The sequence below is a fragment of the Balearica regulorum genome, chromosome 13 (genome assembly GCF_011004875.1).
Source record: "Balearica regulorum gibbericeps isolate bBalReg1 chromosome 13, bBalReg1.pri, whole genome shotgun sequence".
NCBI classification, from domain to species: domain Eukaryota; kingdom Metazoa; phylum Chordata; class Aves; order Gruiformes; family Gruidae; genus Balearica; species Balearica regulorum.
In genome coordinates this window covers 1,910,498-1,929,503 of record NC_046196.1, presented here as the reverse complement: position 1 = coordinate 1,929,503, position 19,006 = coordinate 1,910,498, and the positions used below count along the sequence as shown (strand labels likewise).

At 49.4% G+C, this 19,006-nt stretch overlaps 3 protein-coding genes across 3 annotated transcripts in view; 1 reads left to right on the top strand and 2 right to left on the bottom strand.

Annotated features, from left to right (window-relative positions):
* Nucleotides 1–8,192, bottom strand: part of GALNS (galactosamine (N-acetyl)-6-sulfatase) — a 48,322-nt gene extending 40,130 nt beyond the window's left edge. The window contains exons 1-4 of the mRNA XM_075765616.1: nt 8,051–8,192; nt 4,392–4,515; nt 3,091–3,165; nt 1,961–2,063 (exon numbers count right to left, since the gene is read on the bottom strand). Of these exons, the coding sequence (XP_075621731.1) occupies nt 1,961–2,063; nt 3,091–3,165; nt 4,392–4,515; nt 8,051–8,149 (401 nt within the window). The 5' untranslated portion in view covers nt 8,150–8,192. The remainder of the gene's footprint in view (nt 1–1,960; nt 2,064–3,090; nt 3,166–4,391; nt 4,516–8,050) is intronic.
* Nucleotides 8,148–11,650, top strand: TRAPPC2L (trafficking protein particle complex subunit 2L). Its single transcript, XM_075765626.1, has 5 exons — nt 8,148–8,291; nt 9,344–9,516; nt 10,467–10,554; nt 10,668–10,747; nt 11,464–11,650. Exons 1-5 carry the CDS (start codon nt 8,148–8,150, stop codon nt 11,507–11,509), a joined length of 531 nt encoding a protein of 176 aa, XP_075621741.1. The 3' UTR covers nt 11,510–11,650.
* Nucleotides 11,651–12,735: 1,085 nt separating this feature from the next.
* On the bottom strand, nt 12,736–18,346 carry PABPN1L (PABPN1 like, cytoplasmic). Its single transcript, XM_075765363.1, has 8 exons — nt 18,281–18,346; nt 17,533–17,707; nt 16,874–16,982; nt 16,307–16,371; nt 15,727–15,833; nt 15,521–15,608; nt 15,259–15,404; nt 12,736–14,487 (listed from the first exon to the last, which is right to left on the bottom strand). The coding sequence occupies exons 1-8, from the start codon at nt 18,298–18,300 to the stop codon at nt 14,448–14,450; spliced, it is 750 nt and encodes a 249-aa protein (XP_075621478.1). The 5' UTR covers nt 18,301–18,346; the 3' UTR covers nt 12,736–14,447.
* Between the last annotated feature and the right edge of the window lie 660 nt (nt 18,347–19,006).

Below are 19,006 nucleotides of genomic sequence, written 5' to 3'. Positions count from 1 at the left end.
ATAACAGAAAATAATCATCATTCCAGCTATGATCATATCTCAGTAATGCAAGTAAAACTGCAAGTCTGACCTGCAGAATTCTGTCCTTTCCTCATTTATGTACATGATAATACAAAGCTATTCCTGGCTGTTTCTACAACAGGGGACATGAAACACATTTTATTCTTAGAAAGTCCTAAGAGAACTTACAGGGGAAGAGACTTCAAAAAGGTATCAAATAATTACTGAGATGGAGATTATTCTCTCCCTCTCATAACGCAAAAAATAGAGATATATTTAATGAAATGCAACAGACTCTAAAATGGCCATAAAAAATACTTGACTTGCAAACATATAATTAAACTGTGGAACTTATTCTCACAGGACACCCTGAAAAGTTTTTAGAAGGGATGCTGAAAGGGTATAAAAAAATCTTCTGCTGGAAAACTTAAGAATCTTTAAAAGCCCTGAAATTCTATGCATGGTTAGGACGAGACGCCAATTTTACTGCTGCACTTTGCATTTCTTTACACCTTTCTAGGAAGCAGGTGGTGTGCACAAACGATAGAGACTGCTGCTGTACAGTGTCACTCCCTTGTCCTGTCCAGTTCTCAGGTGCACAGTACTGCACTGCACATTCATATTTAGTCTGCTTTTTGCTAACAGCTGCAGGTCCTTCCAGATTTGCTGTTTTCCAAATAACTGCCTGGAACCAATCCGTATTTGCATTGTTTATTTCTTTTCCCTGGGTGTATGAATTTACATTTATTAGCACTGAACTGCATCTTATTGCATTCAGCCCACTGATCCGATTCTTCACGGCCACTCTGCTGTTTGGATTTGTGGTAATAAATAATTCACTGTCTTAGGTTAGTTTGCTTGCTTTCCAATTTCAGCAGCACTGGTGAATCCAACCACAATTCAAACTCACTCTTCTCTAACTTGTTAACAAAACTGTTAAATAAATTGTATCCTATTACCTTCCTAAACAGTATCCCCCCGATACTACTCCTGTCCGAAGTCTCTTCATTAACAATTACTCTGTTAACCGAGCAGTACTCCTCTGGAGTCTATGTAGTTTTGAAGTTGCTATTTATGTATTTATTTATTATAGCACTGTTACAAACTGTGAATCAACTGTTCAGAGATCTCCAAGCCCCACGGGATTCCATGACAGCCCACAGGCGCATTAGAAATTCAAAAGTTACAAATGCACCAGTTTCAACTATTACACTGGTAATTCCACCGTTCTTATTTGATCCAAATACCTTTCAGGCTTCTCCCTTCCAGTTTTTTGCAGACATCGCAGAAACAGTGGGGTTTTTTTCAGAAGTTCTTCTGTATCCTCTTCAAAGATATACTGTACTTCCATGAAAGTCCGTAAAGTCAAATACTCGCAGAGTATTGGATCAGCCCTCTAGATCTTTTAAAACACCTGGAATCAACTATCCTGATCAAGTCTATCTCTATCCACCCTGACCTTCTGCACTCGATGAACAATCCTCCATGTAGCCCTGGAGATGTCTGCATCTCTATTTCTACACCACACGCTGCTACTCCCCAAAAAAGAAGCTTTCACAGTTTGGTCTACTCTGTTAAAAAAACAACATATAGCAGAGGCCAAAGACAAAAAGCATGTAGGTGCTGAAGGCAAGTTCCAACAGAACATCTTGGTGGTTTTAAGTAGTGTGATAAATGGATGAAAAGACAAAGAGTTGAAGGGTTTATAAATATATATATACACACACAAAACTCCCTTCAATTCTTTGTAGGAAGATATATGTATGTACTCGTAATGACAACACTTGATTCAGAAATTGATCACAGCAGGGGGGATAGAGCCACCACAGATCTCTGAAGTCAGACATCTGAGCTTCAAAATAGGTTTTTTTCCTGCAGTTCTGGTTGTTCTGCTGCTTCTTCACAATACATACACAGGCATACTGAAATCTCAAAGCAATAAACATTAAAATAAGTTTACCATTTGCCAATGATCTTATTGACGTAGCCAGCTTTCTTCAGCAATTCTGGAAGCAGTAATTCAGAATCTGGGATTCCTCCTACTATATCCTGTGGTGTGTATGCTACGTAAAACAAAGAAAACTCAAATATTAGAGCAAACAGCTGATGGCTACCCATCATTAGAAGCACTGTTACTGGATCAGAAACAGCAATTAGTTTGATGTCCCAGCGATAACACTCCTTGGAAGTCCTCCCAGGCCATGAGATGAAGAGAACAAATTAATTCCGAGAGATTGAAGGGAGATGTCCATCCGCTCACACACCATGGCCAATAATAGAGGGGGCTGCCATCACAGAATGAAGGCAAGACCCTTGAAAAGAGGGATCATAATGAAAGCAAAGGCTTTAGGTGTGCATTGGAGTTGCCTTTACTCTTGCAAATTTGCTTTATATTTTCTAAAATGAAGGCATTCTTTTCCTAAATCAAATGATCGATAAACTTGCTCAGACTGCAAGAGCTGAAAGAAATGATACATCTCTCTCAGTCCATGGTTCTCTGGCCCTTAAGAATCCAAGGTGTGACTTTTGTTAGGACACGCTTGCAGGTACACTGTGTAAATCAGTACATAGCTGCTGATTCTTGCCCAAGCACGTGGCATCCGTCACGCTGGGACCAATCTCAGGAACCAGAATCAACCCAGGGACGTTATGAATGGGTGATCTTCCCTGGAAGCACCATGGGCACAACAAGGGTATAAAACTCCAAGGCTGAAATGGTTAGAAAACCGGTTGCCGAATAAAACTGTAAGCAGCTTGTTCTTTACTCTGGGTGTTAACACACACCCCACGTGACTGACTTTCACCAGACACAAATTAGACTGCCCAGAGGAAACACTTCTCAGCCAGCAGAAGCAAATGGATCAACCAGTCTTGTTTACATCTCTTAATTTGACGAGGTTTTCTGCTTGATGGGGAGGAAGCAATAAATTTCACGCTTATTACCAGCAGCTAACATGGTAATCTTTTTGTGCCACTCAGGAAGATCCATAGGGGAAGATCACCGAGCCAAGCCTTTGTTCAAAGCAAAACTTCCTGCAAAGCACAGAGGGAAATCAAGAGAGGAAGGCAAATCAGGAATGAAGCCCATACCGTTTCTGGCATGTGCATTCGTGGTGTAAAAACCATTCCTGACTGGGAGACGGCCCGTCAACAGTGCTGCCCTTGCTGCAAATAACAAAAACCAGTTTATTTTACATGCATTTTCTGCTTAATATTATCGTTACATTAAGGCTGAGGACCGTGCACTGACTGAAGCACGTCAGTGTTCTTTTGCCATAGCCAGCTACTAAGATCATTAGAACATCAGAATAGGCAGCAACTCCCCTCTCCAGTGAGCCATGGAGATAGCCAGGTCCTGATACAACATCATTTGAGTTATTCCAAGACACCCTTGACTGACATTTGGCCCCTCTATTAAATTACCTGCTGCTGAAGAGTAATTACTTTCAATAGTCAATGTAGCAGCCCTCCCATCTCAGTAATTCTAAAAGGAACACCTGACATGTATATGTAAGAGGAAATCATAACACAAACTGACTACATGCTTAAGGCTAAATTTTCAAGCTTGCCTGAACAGAAGTCATGTAATAGTGAAGAAAGAGCTGTCTGGCTTTGACAATGGAAGTCAGGTCCTGACTGCAGGAAATGTTTAAACAGATGTTTAAGCATATGCAGTAACACTACTGGACTTAGCAGGACTTCAGCATATTTTAAATGCCTTTTCTGAGCAAGGACGTCATCAGCAGACTGCCAAATGATATCTTAAATGAATAGAAAGCCCCTGTTCCTCATTTTTGTTTCAGGTCTTGGTTGCCAATCAGCTTGGGGAAAAAAAGAAAATGATAAAAAACCACCCACAGAAAAAACAATAAGGATAAAAATATCTGTGCCTCCCAGACCTAAACGTTTTTTTTTATCTCTTGTCCCTTCCCCACGAATCTTGCAAGCCACCAGGGTCAAAACCAGGACACAACCTGCTGCTATTCCTTGCACGAAGTCTCATCAAAGCCCATGGAATCAGACAAACTACGTACAAACTATTTCAGCAACAATTTAGATATTGCTTTGTCTGTTTATCCCAAAATAAGAAAGATTAAAAAAATATGCAATGACTGAGGCTAGAATACTAAACCAGAATGTTTTAAAAAATCCTTTAGCTGGACTGATTTGATCACTAAAACACTGCTTTGTACGAACCAAAGATTGTAGATTTTCCAATCAAAACATAAATAAAAAGGGAGCAAAATGCAAGATCAAAGCACCAAATCCAAACCCTGCCCTGAGGGTAATCACTGGTTTGGTTGCTAGTTCATGTCGGATGCTGGCAAACATCCCAATCTTCTCAGAAGGTGGCATGCTTATATGCTAGCTTAAAACTCAAGTTTACTTACAAGGAGAACAAAGGGGGTTGGCAGTATAAAAATCCAGGAAAAGCATCCCTTCTGAAGCCATCTGGTCTAAGTTAGGAGTTTCCTTAGAAGGCTCTCCGAAAGCTCCCAAATCACCCCAACCCATCTGCAAAAAGAACACACCAAAAGATGTAAAAGTACTTTTACTCTTCCACAACGACAATGCTTCTGGGCCCACATAACACTTTTATTGTATCCCTTCATTTCTAAATCTTTATAGTGCTCATCTCCCTACTCAGGGAGTACTTCACAAACATGATAAAAACTATCTTCCCCAACCCTGTGAAGCAGGGAACTATTACAGTTCTCATTGGCAAATGGGAAACCGAGGCACACGTGAGATTTAACAACTTGCTAACAGGCATTAAAACACTTGTAGCAGAATTGGGTGAGAACCCTAATGCCTTCATTCTTACCCAAGTGCCTGAAGACTGGCAAGCGCACACATACCAGGGAGGAAAAGGAAGTCACACATCACATGCTCAGTGTTACACAGCTGCAAAGTCTGACCCTTCAGTCCCTGGCTACGTGTCTTTGTGTCGGACCACTGACCCCAGGACTACATCTCAGCCTGCTGCACCTATCCATCTGTGTATACCTAACTAGAAATGCGAGGAAAAGGTCTAAACTCAAAAGCAATGCTGCAGGAAGAGAGAAAAAGCATTTATTTCAAAAGCAAGCTCTGGAGAGAAACCTGCCAGAGGCATCATATGTCACTCTGCTTATTTGCAAGACAGTGGTTTCACCCTGCGTCTTCTTCCTAATTCAGAGGGGTCACACGCCAGGAGAACCATAAAATTACCATCACGTTGTCTACATTCATTGCTGAAAACTATTACTGGTAATAATACAAATAAAAGTAAGTGACTTAAAACAGAAGGTTCTAGAAGGGAACAACTTAATGAGCAATTAGGCACCATGGTTGCTAGAGATTATATTATGCTTTAAAAAAGGCAATAGCTTTCTTTAATACAGATGCGTATCAGGTGAGCAACTGATATGGAGGGCATAATGTATCGAGATCTTTAGAAAACCATCTGTCTGGTCCCATTTGAGAGTCTAACATTTACACTGCAGTGAAGCAGTTTGGAAAAGAAAATTGTTGGAGAGCTGCAAACGCGGCTGTTGAGGTTTGAACGCGGAGCAATTAAATGGTACCACCTAACACTAGGATGCGGAATTAAAATGGGTTCGACGGGATCACCCCCAAGTTCTTGATTCTTCAGTGTCTTTACCATCAAGAAAGAAAAGAAAAAGAGAATATCAGGTTGCTCTAATTCACACATAGTGACAGAGTCGCAGAAGTTACTGAAGGATCAAAGGAAAAAAGACCATGGAGATGTATTTTTAATGAACAGCATATTAAATAAATAAATAGTTCACAGAAGTTCCAGTCAGGATCTGTGCTTCATCATGTCTCGTGCTGTACCAACACTTCTAGAGTGGGATAATCACTGTCCCAAGGAGCTTTCATCTTGAAAATTACAAATGCCAGCTTGGGGGGAAATATTCCTGAACGGAAAATTGAGATGGACTGCCGGAGGCTCAACTGGCCAGAAGAACCAGGCTTACAAGGTAATTATCTTGTACAGGAGTGTGGAAACACTATGAAAACAACAGCAAAACAGTCATGTTGAATTGGCAGAATGAAGCCAAACAGGCGATAAGAGCTTGCCCACCCTTTGAGTCACATACCCACCCTCATTAGCTTTTCCAGTAGCTTAAAAGGCCACACAATGCATTTCTACTACAAACACACCTGAAAGACAACATGGCAATACTAGAAGAGAAGCAAAACAGGAAGATGGCAGCACCTTGAATGTGTTGGAAATGACTATGTTTCCTTACCCATGTGGCTAAGACCACTACAGGATGCAAAAGTGAAAAGACTTTGACTTGGAAACAAATCTGTAGTTATTTCTGCTCTTTAATGATTTATTCCCCCCCCCCCTTTTTTTTTTCCAGAGAGCAAAAATTAATGGAATTAGTTTTCTTCTTGTTTAGTTCTTCAGGAGGCAAGTTTGGGTTTCTAAAGCGTTTCCTGAAATATATTGGAGTGTCTTTGTCTACCCTTGTAGCTGCTACTACCATTACATCCATCGCTGGTATTAGAAGATATGGCCACAATTATTTTTGTAGGCTACAAAACCAAGCCTTAACTTCAGAATGATTCTACTGAGGTTTGAAAATCACCAAGACAGCCTGTTTTTCAACATATACCAGCTGATGAATAAGAATCCTTTGCCAAGGACTGTGGAGTTAATTGCTCAGTCATTATGAATGGACTGGTAGATAAGATGATTAGACTTCTAGATAAGGTATGTAGGTGTGTAAGCACTAATTCCAAAAGACTTGTATATAGTCTTGACTTTAAAGATCAGAGAGGTCTCATTTATTTTCAGCAGGATACCCACACACAAGGAATAACGAGAGGTTTGTGTTAATACTGTAGTGTCTCTAGCGCAGGTCACCTCAGGCAGCTCTGCCCAGAAGCAGGGATATGCCCAGTCTGGGCCTTCCTTTCAATTCTTCACCAGTTTTTGCACAAAATCTGGAAAGAACTCAAGAAAGAAAGCAACCGAGCGTGATGGCTTTCAGAGTGAGTACTTACAAACTGCTTCAAATATTCCTGCTTATGTCAAACTTTTCCAGATCATCATACCAACCTGTGAGCTGCGCCTGAATCACTGCACTGAAGGCCTCTGACCATGAATCACGGTACAGACCCTGTTCGCGTGCTATCCCACAGGCGCTGGCCTCCTGACAAAGGGAAGAGATGTAGCGCATGGCTGAATCTGGAGGCCACGCCACCTGGAAGGGACGTGAACCTGGAAACCCTGCGACCTAGAGGGGATCGTACACACCAGGGAGAGCTCTGCTCCACAGGAGTCAAGGAGACAGACCTCTGGGGAGCACAAAGAAGAAAATAAATGCTCAATACACACTCTCAAAACACAAGTCTTGTTAGGCCCAAAAATGGCCCTTGATGTGTGCTTAGGAGGATGTCCAGAAAGAATAATTTGCAGGATAAGGCTCATGAGGAGCCAGCTTGATGAAACCCCTATTTAAAGGCCTCTGCCTCAGCACCAGTACAGCTTTGGACCCAGCACATGCGCCACAACGCTCCCGTGAGCTCAGGGACCACCATCACAGCACCTCTGACATGCTGCACACGCACCATGAACAAATTCCCCAGGCATCGGCAGAACGTTTCTAACAGAAGCCTTGCCCACAAGATGCTGGCACTCAAACCGTGCCCTGCCGAGCACCCACCACCAGGGCCTAGGAGAGCGTGGGCCACCACGGGAGCCCCTCCACCAGCCCCAGGACCCCACCTCACCACGAGGGCTCTGCTCTCACCCCAACGATGAGCCTCCCCAGCCCACACCCCTAACAAGCACACCACGGAGCCGAGCCCCCAATTTCCTTCAGCCACGCTGACACCTTCTCAGGAACCCAAGCCCCGCTCTGGGGACAGGTACCTGGCTCCCTTCGTGGTCACAAACAGGCCTCCCTCCACCCTAACGCCCCCCTCGGGCGCACACACCCTCCCCTCAAAGTGACTTCCTCCCAGTGACACCAGCCCCTGTCCCCCAGTGACAAATGCCCCGTCCCTAGGGACCCCCCCCAGCCCCACTCACATCGTCCATGAGGAGGAGGAGCAGGTTGGGGGGCGCGGAGGCGGCGGCGGGGCCCAGGGCCCAGCACAGGCAGAGGGGCAGCAGCACCGCCCTCGCCATGGCAACCGCCGGCCCGCGCGCCCACCGCGCGTCACGTGAGAGCCGCTCGCCTCACGTGACGCCCGGGAGGGGAGGGGCGGGGCGGGAGGACGGCGGAGGTGGGGACAAGATGGCGGTGTGCATCGCCGTGATCGCCAAGGAGGTGGGGCGGGGGTGAGGGGAGTGGGGCTGGGCCTCAGGTCGTGAGAGCTGAGTGGGGCAGCGGGGCCAGGGCTGGTCGTGGGGCCTGAGGAGGAGTGGGGCTGGGGCTGAGGTTGCGGGGCCTGAGCAGGGCTGAGGGGCTGGGGTTGTGGGGCCTGAGCAGGGCTGAGGGGCTGGGGCTGAGGTTGCGGGGCCTGAGCAGGGCTGAGGGGCTGGGGCTGAGGTTGTGGGGCCTGAGCAGGGCTGAGGGGCTGGGTCTCAGGTTGCGGGGCCTGAGCAGGGCTGAGGGGCTGGGGCTGGGGCTGAGGTTGCGGGGCCTGAGCAGGGCTGAGGGGCTGGGGCTGAGGTTGTGGGGCCTGAGCAGGGCTGAGGGGCTGGGTCTCAGGTTGCGGGGCCTCAGCAGGGCTGAGGGGCTGGGGCTGAGGTTGCGGGGCCTCAGCAGGGCTGAGGGGCTGGGGCTGAGATTGAGGTTGCGGGGCCTCAGCAGAAGTGAGGAGGGGAGCAGGACCGGGGCTGTGGAGCCAGGTGAGGTTGTGGGGAGCAGGGCAGGGTGTCAGGTTGTGGGGTGTGAGCAGGGCTGAGCCTTGGCAGATGTGGGGAGAGCAGGACAAACACCAGAGGTTGAAGTGGGTGGGCAGGAGCAGGCTGGGACCAGGGCAGGGGGAGCTGGTGCAGCGAGCACAGGGACAGTGCGAGGGTGCCCTACGGTGTCCTGCTGACCTGCTGCGAGAAGATGAGAGGGGTTTTCCTCAGAGAGAGCTGGGGACAGGCTCTGCTGGGGCAAGGGGGCAGGTCAGGCAGTGGAGAGACCTGAGCCCTTCCTTGTGCAGTGCTGTGCAAATGATTGTCCTGCCACTGGTGTGTAGAGACAAATCTGTTCCGCAAGCACTGCAAGGTGTGAAGGGGGGTTGTGCTGTGATGGCTGTGAACATAAAATGGTTAAAATAGCTTGCCTTCTGACAGCAGCAATTCTTTGGGTGAAAGCACTGTCTTGGCATCAGCCGTCACACGGCAGAGTGGCCGGTCCTACATAGTGTAATTTGTTGTCCTCAGAACTATCCCCTCTACATCCGGAGCGTTCCAACTGAAAACGAGCTGAAGTTCCACTACACCGTGCACACTTCCCTCGATGTCGTGGATGAAAAGATCTCTGCGATGGGCAAGGCTCTTGTAGATCAGAGGGAACTGTACCTAGGGCTCCTCTACCCCACTGAAGACTACAAGGTGTATCTCTCTAATGCCTTTTGCCATGCCATTATGTATTTATAGACTCTTTCTATAGAGTGAGAAACCTCTCTTCCTACTTGGTGCCATGTTAAAGACATCAGCAGAAAATATACAGACTTGTTCACTGACCAGTTTGTGACGTAGAGGTTTGGGTTTGGTGCCTTGGTCAGTTCAGCAGCTGCTTTGTTGCCCAACCAAGTGGTGGAAAAAATTACCTTTAGCCTCTGTGAGGGAGTGCAACGTGTGAAGAGTGTCTGGTGCAGCTAGACTTCACCTTTCGTAAATGGGATGCTTTATTCCCTACTTAGCTAAAACAGTTGTCTGTGACAAAGCTTAGACTCTAATAACACCAGTGAAAGTAGCAGGAGTATGAAGGTGTCTCTGGTCAGGTACCTAAATCCCAGATGTGTGGTCTGATTTCCCTAAAATCCAGACTCCACAGCCATGGTTTCCCCAATGTTCTTAAGTCACAAATTTTCTGAACTTTCTTTGGCTTTTTCTGTGAATCCCACGGATGGAAGTTAGCAGCAGACCTGATTTCTGGGTTTTAATATGTTGGTTGTTAATTTGTGAAGTCTCAGGTCAGTCACTGTCTGATATCAGATCATCTCCGGGTCTCTGATCGTGGTCTTCCAAACAAGAATAAATAAGGTGGCTATGTCATTAAAATGATTCTTAAGAGAGAGAAACCCTCACCAAAATAGCTAGCAGCCAGCATAGGAGCAGGCTTGACCTGGAGTTATCAAAGATGGGAGAAGTCAGGTAGAAAGGGGATACAGTTCCTGCGATCTAGTGTCTTGCTTACCTCATCTAGTCCTAGTTATGTGCTGGGCGCAGCAAGAACGTGATGTTTTCTCCCAGCTTGTTTCTTTGAGTGTATTCCAGCCTTGGTTTAGTTGCTTTGCCAGGCTCTGGCGTGTCAGAAGCGCAAACCTTAACAGCTGCACAGATACGGCTACGTGACAAATTCGAAGGTGAAGTTTGTTATGGTGGTGGATTCTTCAAACACAGCACTTCGAGACAATGAGATCCGCAGTGTAAGTGCAGGAAATCAGAGCGCAACTTGCCACATCAGTGTTTTTGCTACTTCCGCTTATTCATAAAGTGCTGAGAAGCCAAAAAAATTAATTAAACTACAATCCCTTTTCAGATGTTCCGAAAGCTGCATAATTCATATACAGACATAATGTGTAACCCTTTTTATAACCCTGGGGACCGTATCCACTCCAGGTAAGTGGGTTGACCATATTGATCTTTGTCATCTTTCTGGAACTTGCAGCGTACCTATGATGTAATGGGGCCAAGAGCATAACTTCTGTGGTTGACTGGTTCAGATGTGCATGCTCTAACTGCCTACATGGGGAAGAGCTGGGTTGTCTTTGGGCCGTTACTGTGTAACAGAAAATGCTGGTAAGTCTCATGAGAAGTTACACTGACCTCTCCTACCTCAGAACCGGTGGTAGAAACATTGGCTCAAGAATTCTTGGGGAGGAAAAAAATGACCTGTTTCATAGGTAAAAATGAAAATAAACATAGGTAAGTAGAGCAGGTTAAAGAGTCAACAGCTGTGTTCATCCAGGGCTTATCCTCAGACAGATGGGCATTCAGCATGTGTCATTCCTCACATGTGAGGGCAAGCATTCCCCATTTCTCAGTTAGGAACATTACTAAGTTGGGCATTTCTATTGCCTAGGCAAGGACAACTTCTTTCACACTTTGCTGAGACAGGTCCACAGCCACGATACAGCCTGTCCTTACTTCAGCTTAGTTAAAAGTCATTTACTCAGAGCATGCTGTAGTTGAGGAGTAAAACCATCTGTTCAGCTTTGGGAAAGCCAGCTTGTTAACCAGTGCAAGACATTGTTAGCCGTTGGTTTTGTTACAAGAGACCTGCTGTACAGAACTAGCTGCTTCCTTTAATATTCTGTGTTCATTTCCTTCTCTAGGTCTTTTGATAATATGGTGAACTCCATGATGATGCAGGTGTGCTGAGGCTCTGCCCCTTCCCATCTGAGTGCTGAGAACATTCCCCATGTACAGGAGTGTGCCTAGAGAGTGATGTATATATAATTTTCTTTGTTCTGTGGAATATTTTAAATTTATTCTATGTAAAATAAACTTGACATCTGCAAAGTTTGCATACATTTCTACTCTAGCAAACCTGAGTTGAGCACAGAAGTCACTGTTCAGCTCTATGCCTTCAGGTAACATGTGAGAGGCAGCTCTTTCTTCAGGAAAGTCAGTTGTGTCAGAGAAGAGGTTTGTTCCCTACAGAACCACATGCAGCTGTGCCTCTGTGCAACTCAGATGTTCCTGTTGAAATTGAGCTTTGTGTAAGAACAGCAGTTCCTGCTTGTGATTAGAGCAAGCACAGCTGCACAAGAGACAGCTAAGAAATTATTAGTGTTTGGGTCAACCTAGATTTCAGTCAGCTGGGGCTCAGGACTGTTCGTTGACAGGAACATCACAAGCCATGCTTAATTCAAACATCCTCGGTGTCCTCATCCTGTTCCTTAGCTGGGAGCACTCAGATCTGTCCATACTTACTCCATTGGTTCTCTGAAAGAGAGAACTCCACAAAGTCAGCCAAAGGCTCCAGGTTTCTGTACAACCCCAGGAATTGTTTACGTACTTGACAAAGCTCCTGCAGACAAACGGTTGGTCTCAAAACATCACCTTGAACCAGCATCTCTAGCCCAAGTAGTGCAGCCAGGATAAATCCACACCAAGAGATTAAGACACCAGGATTGCTCAGCTGCCTGGCTTATCCCAAACTAATCTCTGTTAGCATCTCCCCCTGCAGCTCCCTGCTGTTCTAATTAAAGACTACCAGATCAATAGCAGGTATTTATATATATATACAAAAATACAAACCAGACTAGAAAAGCACCCCAGCTTCTAATTACTTGTGTAGTACTCACAGTACACAGGGCTGTGCAGCTCCAGCAAGTTTAGCAGAGAATGCAGGCATAGGCACTGAGCAGCTACTCAGTGCTTTTCACACACCTCTACTCCAGGTCTTTCCTGCCCCACAGGCAGTACTCTGTACTTCAAGCACCCAATCAGTTAAAAAATAATTAAAAAATAAATGCAAAGCTCCAAAGGATACAAGAAGCCTGGAGAAAGCCAAGTCAGCACAGTGTCAGCTCACAGCCAGCATGGTCTCACCACAGATGAAGTTCACACAGCAGGATCATTTATTTTAAAAATAAGTGACATTTACAATACCTTCTCAAATAGAACTTAAATACATTTAATTAGTAACAACCTGTCAAATAATGGGAGGTGAAAGTGGTCAAGCCTCTCCCACCATCTAAACTAGGCACAGCTGTACACTATTGCAAAACATTTTCATATAAAAGTCTTCATTCTTTTCACTCAGAGACAGGAGATCAGCATTTCCTCTTCCACAGGAGACTCCAAACACCCCAAAGTAGTTTTTGTTAAAAATTAAGTCTCAAGAATTTACAAAGCTACTAACAGAAAGTTTAAAGCCCTAGGAAAAGCCAGTTTTATAGTTTAAGCCTAAGGGTCATGCAGATCAAGGCCAGCCTCAGCAGCACAGTCCATGCTGGGCAAAGTGCAAAATCAACACAACATGAAGAGTTAAGGCCTCAAGCTTTAAAAAAAAATTCTGAGACCTTAAGGGAAAAAAAAAAAATCAGTGGGATTTTTAGCCTGGCAATGCCCCCTGAGCTGTGAAAAGCTGCTTTAGGAGTCAGTCACATCTGTGGCATCTGGGTTAGAGGAATCCTAACCAAGGATCCCAAAAGATTAGTGAGAGAATTACATAATAAAACCGATTTCAATGCAGAACTTCACACAGTAACAGTCTGCTGGTGTTTGCAGCCTGCAAAGTTTTTTTTCCTTTAAAAACGAGCGGTTTCAGAGCTCAAAAACACAAGATCAGCAGGAAGGGAAAGTGCCTGGCAGTGCTTGTTCCCCAGTACCCAGCTCCTGACCCTCCAGTTCAGCTGGGCTCACACCATCCCCAGATGGGGATCTGGAGCAGGAACAGTGATGGCAGTAAAGAGATAAAGTAAAATGATGCATTGGCAGCACCCTTGGATCCCTGTAGCTTTGGGATAAAAGCAGGAGGGGGGAAGAGGGGGTGGTTGACTTCTGAAATAAAAAGGGGGAAAGGGTTTTGTGACACCCAGGTCTTGTTTAACCACCACAGCGATACAGAGGCTTCCAGAGAAACAGCAAGGGATGTTTTTTCCCGTCCCCTAGCTGTTAGATGTACAACAAGCAGCAGCAAGCTAAAAACTAAACCCAAAACACATCATTAGGCTCCATCCTCTTCCCAAGAGCAAGGTCAGAAATCCACAGGGCTGATGGAGTTAAGGAAAAGCTCCCCAGCAGTCAGGTCTAGAGCTGCAACCAGGACTTTCTCCACTGGTTTAGAAAAGAAAAAGTCTTTGGAAAGGTCTTTAGCATCTTTGTATAGGGAAGAGAAAGCAGCATCCAGCTCTTGTAGAAACATCTGGCAAAGCTGAGGGTGCTTCAGAGGCCCTCGTGGTGGGCTGGAGGGCATTTGGGACACCCGGGAGCCACACCAAACCCTCCAGCACAGCCCTTTCCTATGGGATGAGGATGAGACTGATGGTCTGGGAAAGTTCTTCCCTTCCCAGGACATGGTGTTCTCTGGAATGAGACTGTTCTTGATGGAAGCACAACCCCCCCAAGCAAAGCTAAGGTGAGCCCCTCCTGGCACACTGGCAGGGATCCGGCCGACGTGCGGGTGGAGCAGATCCAGTCTTCCCTCCTGCAGCCCAGCACATGGCTGCCTCACCAGTAATCCTCACGGCCAGGCAGATGGCATTTTAAAATTAATCTTTTTTGGCTTGGGTAGGCATATTTTTAAATCTCTCCAATCCCATCTCCTCATTTCAGTCCCGTTGGCATCACCAGGGCAGTCCCGTCCTTTCTAGTATGGAAAATACCAAGGCAGCAGCCTTGCCCGACCCCTAAACAAGAACAAAAACAGCATCCTAAAGCACAGGGGCATTGCTCAGCTGAGATGCCAAAACACACAGCTACCCGCCCCTCTCCAAGAGCTGGGACTGACCCTTCTGCCCCAAGCTAACCCAGCGTACCCCAAGGACAGGGGAACCCCAAAGCCAGTCACGGCTCTGGGACCAGTCAGCCTGGCAGTGTGATAATCCCCAAATCCCTGCAGGGATGGAGGGGACAGCAGCAAATTTCCAGGTGTTCCTTCCATCTCCAAAGCTCCTCTCCGCTTCCTCCCGCAGTGCCGAAGGGGCCAGGGCAGCATTGAAGCTGATCTGCAGTGAGCTCAGGGATGCACGAGCAGCAGGAGCTGTGCTGGAGAATAGCTCCAGGCCCACGCTGGGGATGCGAGGGATGCCGGGACAGCAGCGGGGATGGGTCTGCTGTGCCATCGCTGGCTGCTCGCTTCAGTCCTTCCCCGTCTCAGCTGCCCACAGCCCCCCCCAAGGTGCCAGTGGCCCACCCGGAGCAGGCATCAGGCTCCTGCCGACCCCACAGACACCGGGGTGACGCTAACAGCACACGACAGGCAGGAGACATTTCTAGCACAGGTCTTCAGGAAGATACTCCTGCCACAGCCCTCCTCCATCCTGCCCCGAGTAGGCGATGCTCAGCCGAGAAGCTGAGCACGGCCGGAGCAAGGGGCAGCTATCCCTGTCCCGGGGACCCCCTGCTCCACAGGCATCTTGACCCAAATACACAAGGAAACCCCCCACCTGGCCACTCACCTGTACGTCCTCCCTCGCACCCTTGGGTGCTGCCCTCCGTAGTAGCCTCCCCGCTGGCCCAGCCCTCCCCGGGCTTGGAAGCGGCCCCGGTAGCCCCCACGGTCGGTGGTGCTGATGCCTGGCATGTTGGTCCTCTTGGGCAGCACCTGGAAGACAAGGGGGGACTCAGCCAGCGCTGCCGGCACTGGGGTTTGGCACAGCCACGTGCACGTGGGGCTGGGAGGGACCGATGCACCATCCCGGGGCTTCATCCAGCTCATACCTTAATGACACGGCCTCTGAACACACTCTCGTCCAGCTCCACCGCAGCCTTCACGGAGCTCTTCTCTTCAAACTCGATGTAGGCATACCTGCAAGGGGACAGGGTGAGCAGAGCCCCAGGGACACCCCCCCGCTGCTCCCAAAGCCTGGGGAGCCCAGGGCAGCACCGTCGGCACCCCAACCCCAGTCCCCGCGCACAGCGCTGACCCTTTGGGATGCCCCGAGAACTTGTCGCAGAGGATGGTCACTCGGTTGATCTGCCCGCAGCTGTTGAAGTGAGACTCCAGCTCTTCTGCCGTGCCCCCGTAATCCACCTGCAATGACAGTCCTGGCCCCTCCAGCGCCACTGGCCAGCCCCCTCCAGCATTTGCACACCCTCACAGGGGCCAAAGGACCCAGCCGACCCCACTTGCATCCTGTCACCGTGGCCTCACCATGTCCCGAGGTTCAGGAGACCCTTCCAGCTGAACCCCCAGCCTGGAAACCCAAATCCAAGAGACAGCCCCCCCCCAGCTTTGAGGGAACAAGCAACACCACACAACCCACAGCTTCCAGCAGGGTATTTTGGGGAGTTGACACGTGCAGTAGGTTATCTGCAAGTGGCTGAGGATCACAGGCAGATACTGAGCCACATTCCCAGTCTGGGCTGGGCAGAGGACAAGCATTTGAGATGGGACCAGCCAGCCTTTGGTGGGGGGAGGATGGGCCCCTGTCTGGGGATCTCAGGCATACGTCCAGCTGGGCCAGGAGCAGCAAGGTGGGCTCTGCTCCAGGGTCTCCCACTTACGTTGCCCACATAGATAGATCGCTGGTCAACCTCCATCTTCTCCTCAGTCGTCTTTGGGAAGAGACCTGCAGAGACAAGGGGTCATGCTGGACAGAGTTGCAGGAGCCCTCTACCAGAGGGATGTCTGTCCGTGCAGGTCTGCTCCCAGCACGGCCACCACCGAGCTGACACACTGCAAAGCTGCTCAGGTCCCCAGTCACGTCCGGGTGTACCCAAATCCCCCCACTGCTGCCTCCTCCTCCTCCATCCCCTTGCTCCCTCTCTCTTCACAAGAAAACCCCACAGAGTGCCTGCTCTACTGGGGCTGTTGGTGCCAAACTCAATTACTTCACTAAATTAAATTTAATTAAATTAATTTACTGCACCTTGACCTGCACAGGTAGGAGGTAAAAGTGGCTACAACCTGTATTAGCACCATGCCATCCCTGGAACTCCATCCTCACCCACCTTATGTGTCCAGTCCCAGGGTGCCGGGAGAGGCAGAGCCACATGCCCTGGCTCCGATCGTCACCCTGTGTCCCAGAGGTGTCCCTGGGGGGGACAGCAGCACCCAGGGACAGCCCATACCTGCCTCTGAGCTCATGATAAGGCGGCTCTCAGCTTCCAACTGCAACTCCTTCAGCCTCTCATCCTCTTTCTCCATCTCCCGCACTTTGGCTTTGATGGCCTCCAGCTCCTGAAATCCAAACCAAGACTTGCGGGAGCAGCACACGGAGCAAGGACACCCCCCGCACCACTCCCCACCCGGGGTTGGGACGTGGCAGTGCTGCACAGCACATCTCCACCAGCAGTGCCCTCCCAGGCTGGGGACAAGGGCGAGCTGGCTGCTGGGGACAACAGCCCGTCCCACAAAAGGGGAGTTCAGCTCCCAGCTCCACTGGGGAGAAAAAAAAAAAACCCAGGGAAATACTTCCTTTTCGGTGCTTGCCTGCGAAGCAGCGTGTGCTGTACTAGAGAGGCCCCAGCAGCACCAAAGCTACCAGAGGAAACTGGAGATTTAAGCTGGTGATGAACAGGAGCCATAGACTCTCGCTCAGCCACGCAGACACCTCTAAGCAGCAGGAGAATGACAATTCAATTTCCAGCTTCTCAGCTCAGGGATTTTAACATCAGGGGCTCAAGATTATTCTTATCCTTAATTTTTTGAAGCACTTGAAGAGAGGTGTAGAAAGTTTCCCACATAGAGAAACAGGGAAAATTGATTCCACACTCAGCCAGACACTCACTGGGTCCAGCACAGCCAGCTCCTCCGGGCTGTCCCCCTCCAGGTGGCTCAGGTCCGAGCCGTCATCTGCAGCCTTCCGCAGAGCTGCCATCTCTGCCACGTCCCAAGACGCCTCCACTGCTGCCAGGGACGGCTGGTCCTGCCACCAGATCCCTGAAGTGTCCAGGAAGAGAGGACTGGGCAGGAACAGGGTCAAAAAGCCATTTAACAAACAAGCAGCCATGTGACATAGAACCTAAAGCAGAACACCAGCCAGGCAAAGGCTTTAAGGGCGATTCCAGCGGAAGGATGAACAGACACCACCAAAGCAGTTTGCTCTCAGTGCTGCAGACAGGCTTGCAGCAAGACCCCAGAACTGCAGGAGTGATGGATGTGCAAAGGTCTCTGCTTCATACTGAGCCACTTCCCAACTCAGGGGGGCTGCAGGGGGGACCTGGAAGCAGGTGAACCCTTACGTGAAAAATCCAGGCGCAAGCATCACAGCTTGCTGGCAGGGAAGGGGAAGAAGAGGCAGGACCTGCCCCACCAGCAGAGCTCCCGGGCTGCACAGAGGGAGCGGCAGGGAGCCCTGCCTCACCCAAGCAAAGGCAAACGCGCACACTTCCAGCCCCGGGCTCTTGGCTTGAGCCCACAGAGGGACAAACGCTCCCTCCCCTCAGCTGGAAGCTGAACCCAGCGCAGCCCGGGGAGCCTCAGCGCCTGCCACCGACCTGGGCCCCGTCCCGGTCCCCCCACCACCCCGGACTCACCTGGCCCGGCCGCCGAACATGCTGCGCTGCCTCCGCGGAGCCGGCGGGACCAGCGGAGCGGCGCCACGTGCGAATCTCCCGCCACCACATGCGCCTCTCCCGCCGGCGCGCCACTTTCATACATCAGGGGCCAATCAGGGCAGGGCGCGCCGCCAGGCCCCGCCCCGTGCCGGTAGGGCGGGGCCGCCTCCCCCGCCCGGCCGTGACTCCCGAGTCGCGTGTTCGAGACCCGGGGGCGGCTGTGGGCACGCGTGTGCGCCCACGGCACGCTGGGCCAGGCGGGGCACGGCCCCCCCCCCCCCGTTTTTGGGGACACCCCCCCCCCCGTCCCCCGTCTCTCCTTGTCCACCGACCCCGCTGGTGGTGCTGGGGACCGCAGCCAGCTCCCGGTGGCTGGCCCTGGCACAGGGGGGGAGCAGAGGGGCACCCCGAGGGGGTGCAGCATCTACAGCAGGGAGGGGAGATCCCTTTGGGTTCCCTGGGGACAACTGTGAATGTCCCCCGCTGCGGACACCCGTCCTCAGAGCCGGACGTGGGGCAGTGACTGACCCCAGGGCTATAATTCACCCCCCAGGGTTGGGGGGCACGGGGTGCGGGGTGCTGCCAGGAGAGGGGGGTGAGGGCACCCAGCACGAGCCCAGGCAACGGAGCCTCCGGTTGATATTAAATTGTCTTTATTACACAGATACAGAGTTAAGAACAGACATAACCTGAATCATAAAGTTT

What these genes read in the sequence shown, in the direction of transcription:
- TRAPPC2L (XM_075765626.1), top strand. Translation starts at nt 8,148, where the DNA reads ATGGCAACCGCCGGCCCGCGCGCCCACCGCGCGTCACGTGAGAGCCGC. An exon ending in GAGACAATGAGATCCGCAGT is followed by an intron (nt 10,555 to 10,667) that starts GTAAGTGCAGGA and finishes ATCCCTTTTCAG; the next exon opens with ATGTTCCGAAAGCTGCATAA. An exon ending in GGGGACCGTATCCACTCCAG is followed by an intron (nt 10,748 to 11,463) that starts GTAAGTGGGTTG and finishes TTCCTTCTCTAG; the next exon opens with GTCTTTTGATAATATGGTGA.
- PABPN1L (XM_075765363.1), bottom strand. Translation starts at nt 18,300, where the DNA reads ATGTTCGGCGGCCGGGCCAG. An exon ending in ATGTTCGGCGGCCGGGCCAG is followed by an intron (nt 17,708 to 18,280) that starts GTGAGTCCGGGG and finishes GTTCCTGCCCAG; the next exon opens with TCCTCTCTTCCTGGACACTT. An exon ending in GTGCGAGGGAGGACGTACAG is followed by an intron (nt 14,488 to 15,258) that starts GTGAGTGGCCAG and finishes GTTCTTGTTTAG; the next exon opens with GGGTCGGGCAAGGCTGCTGC.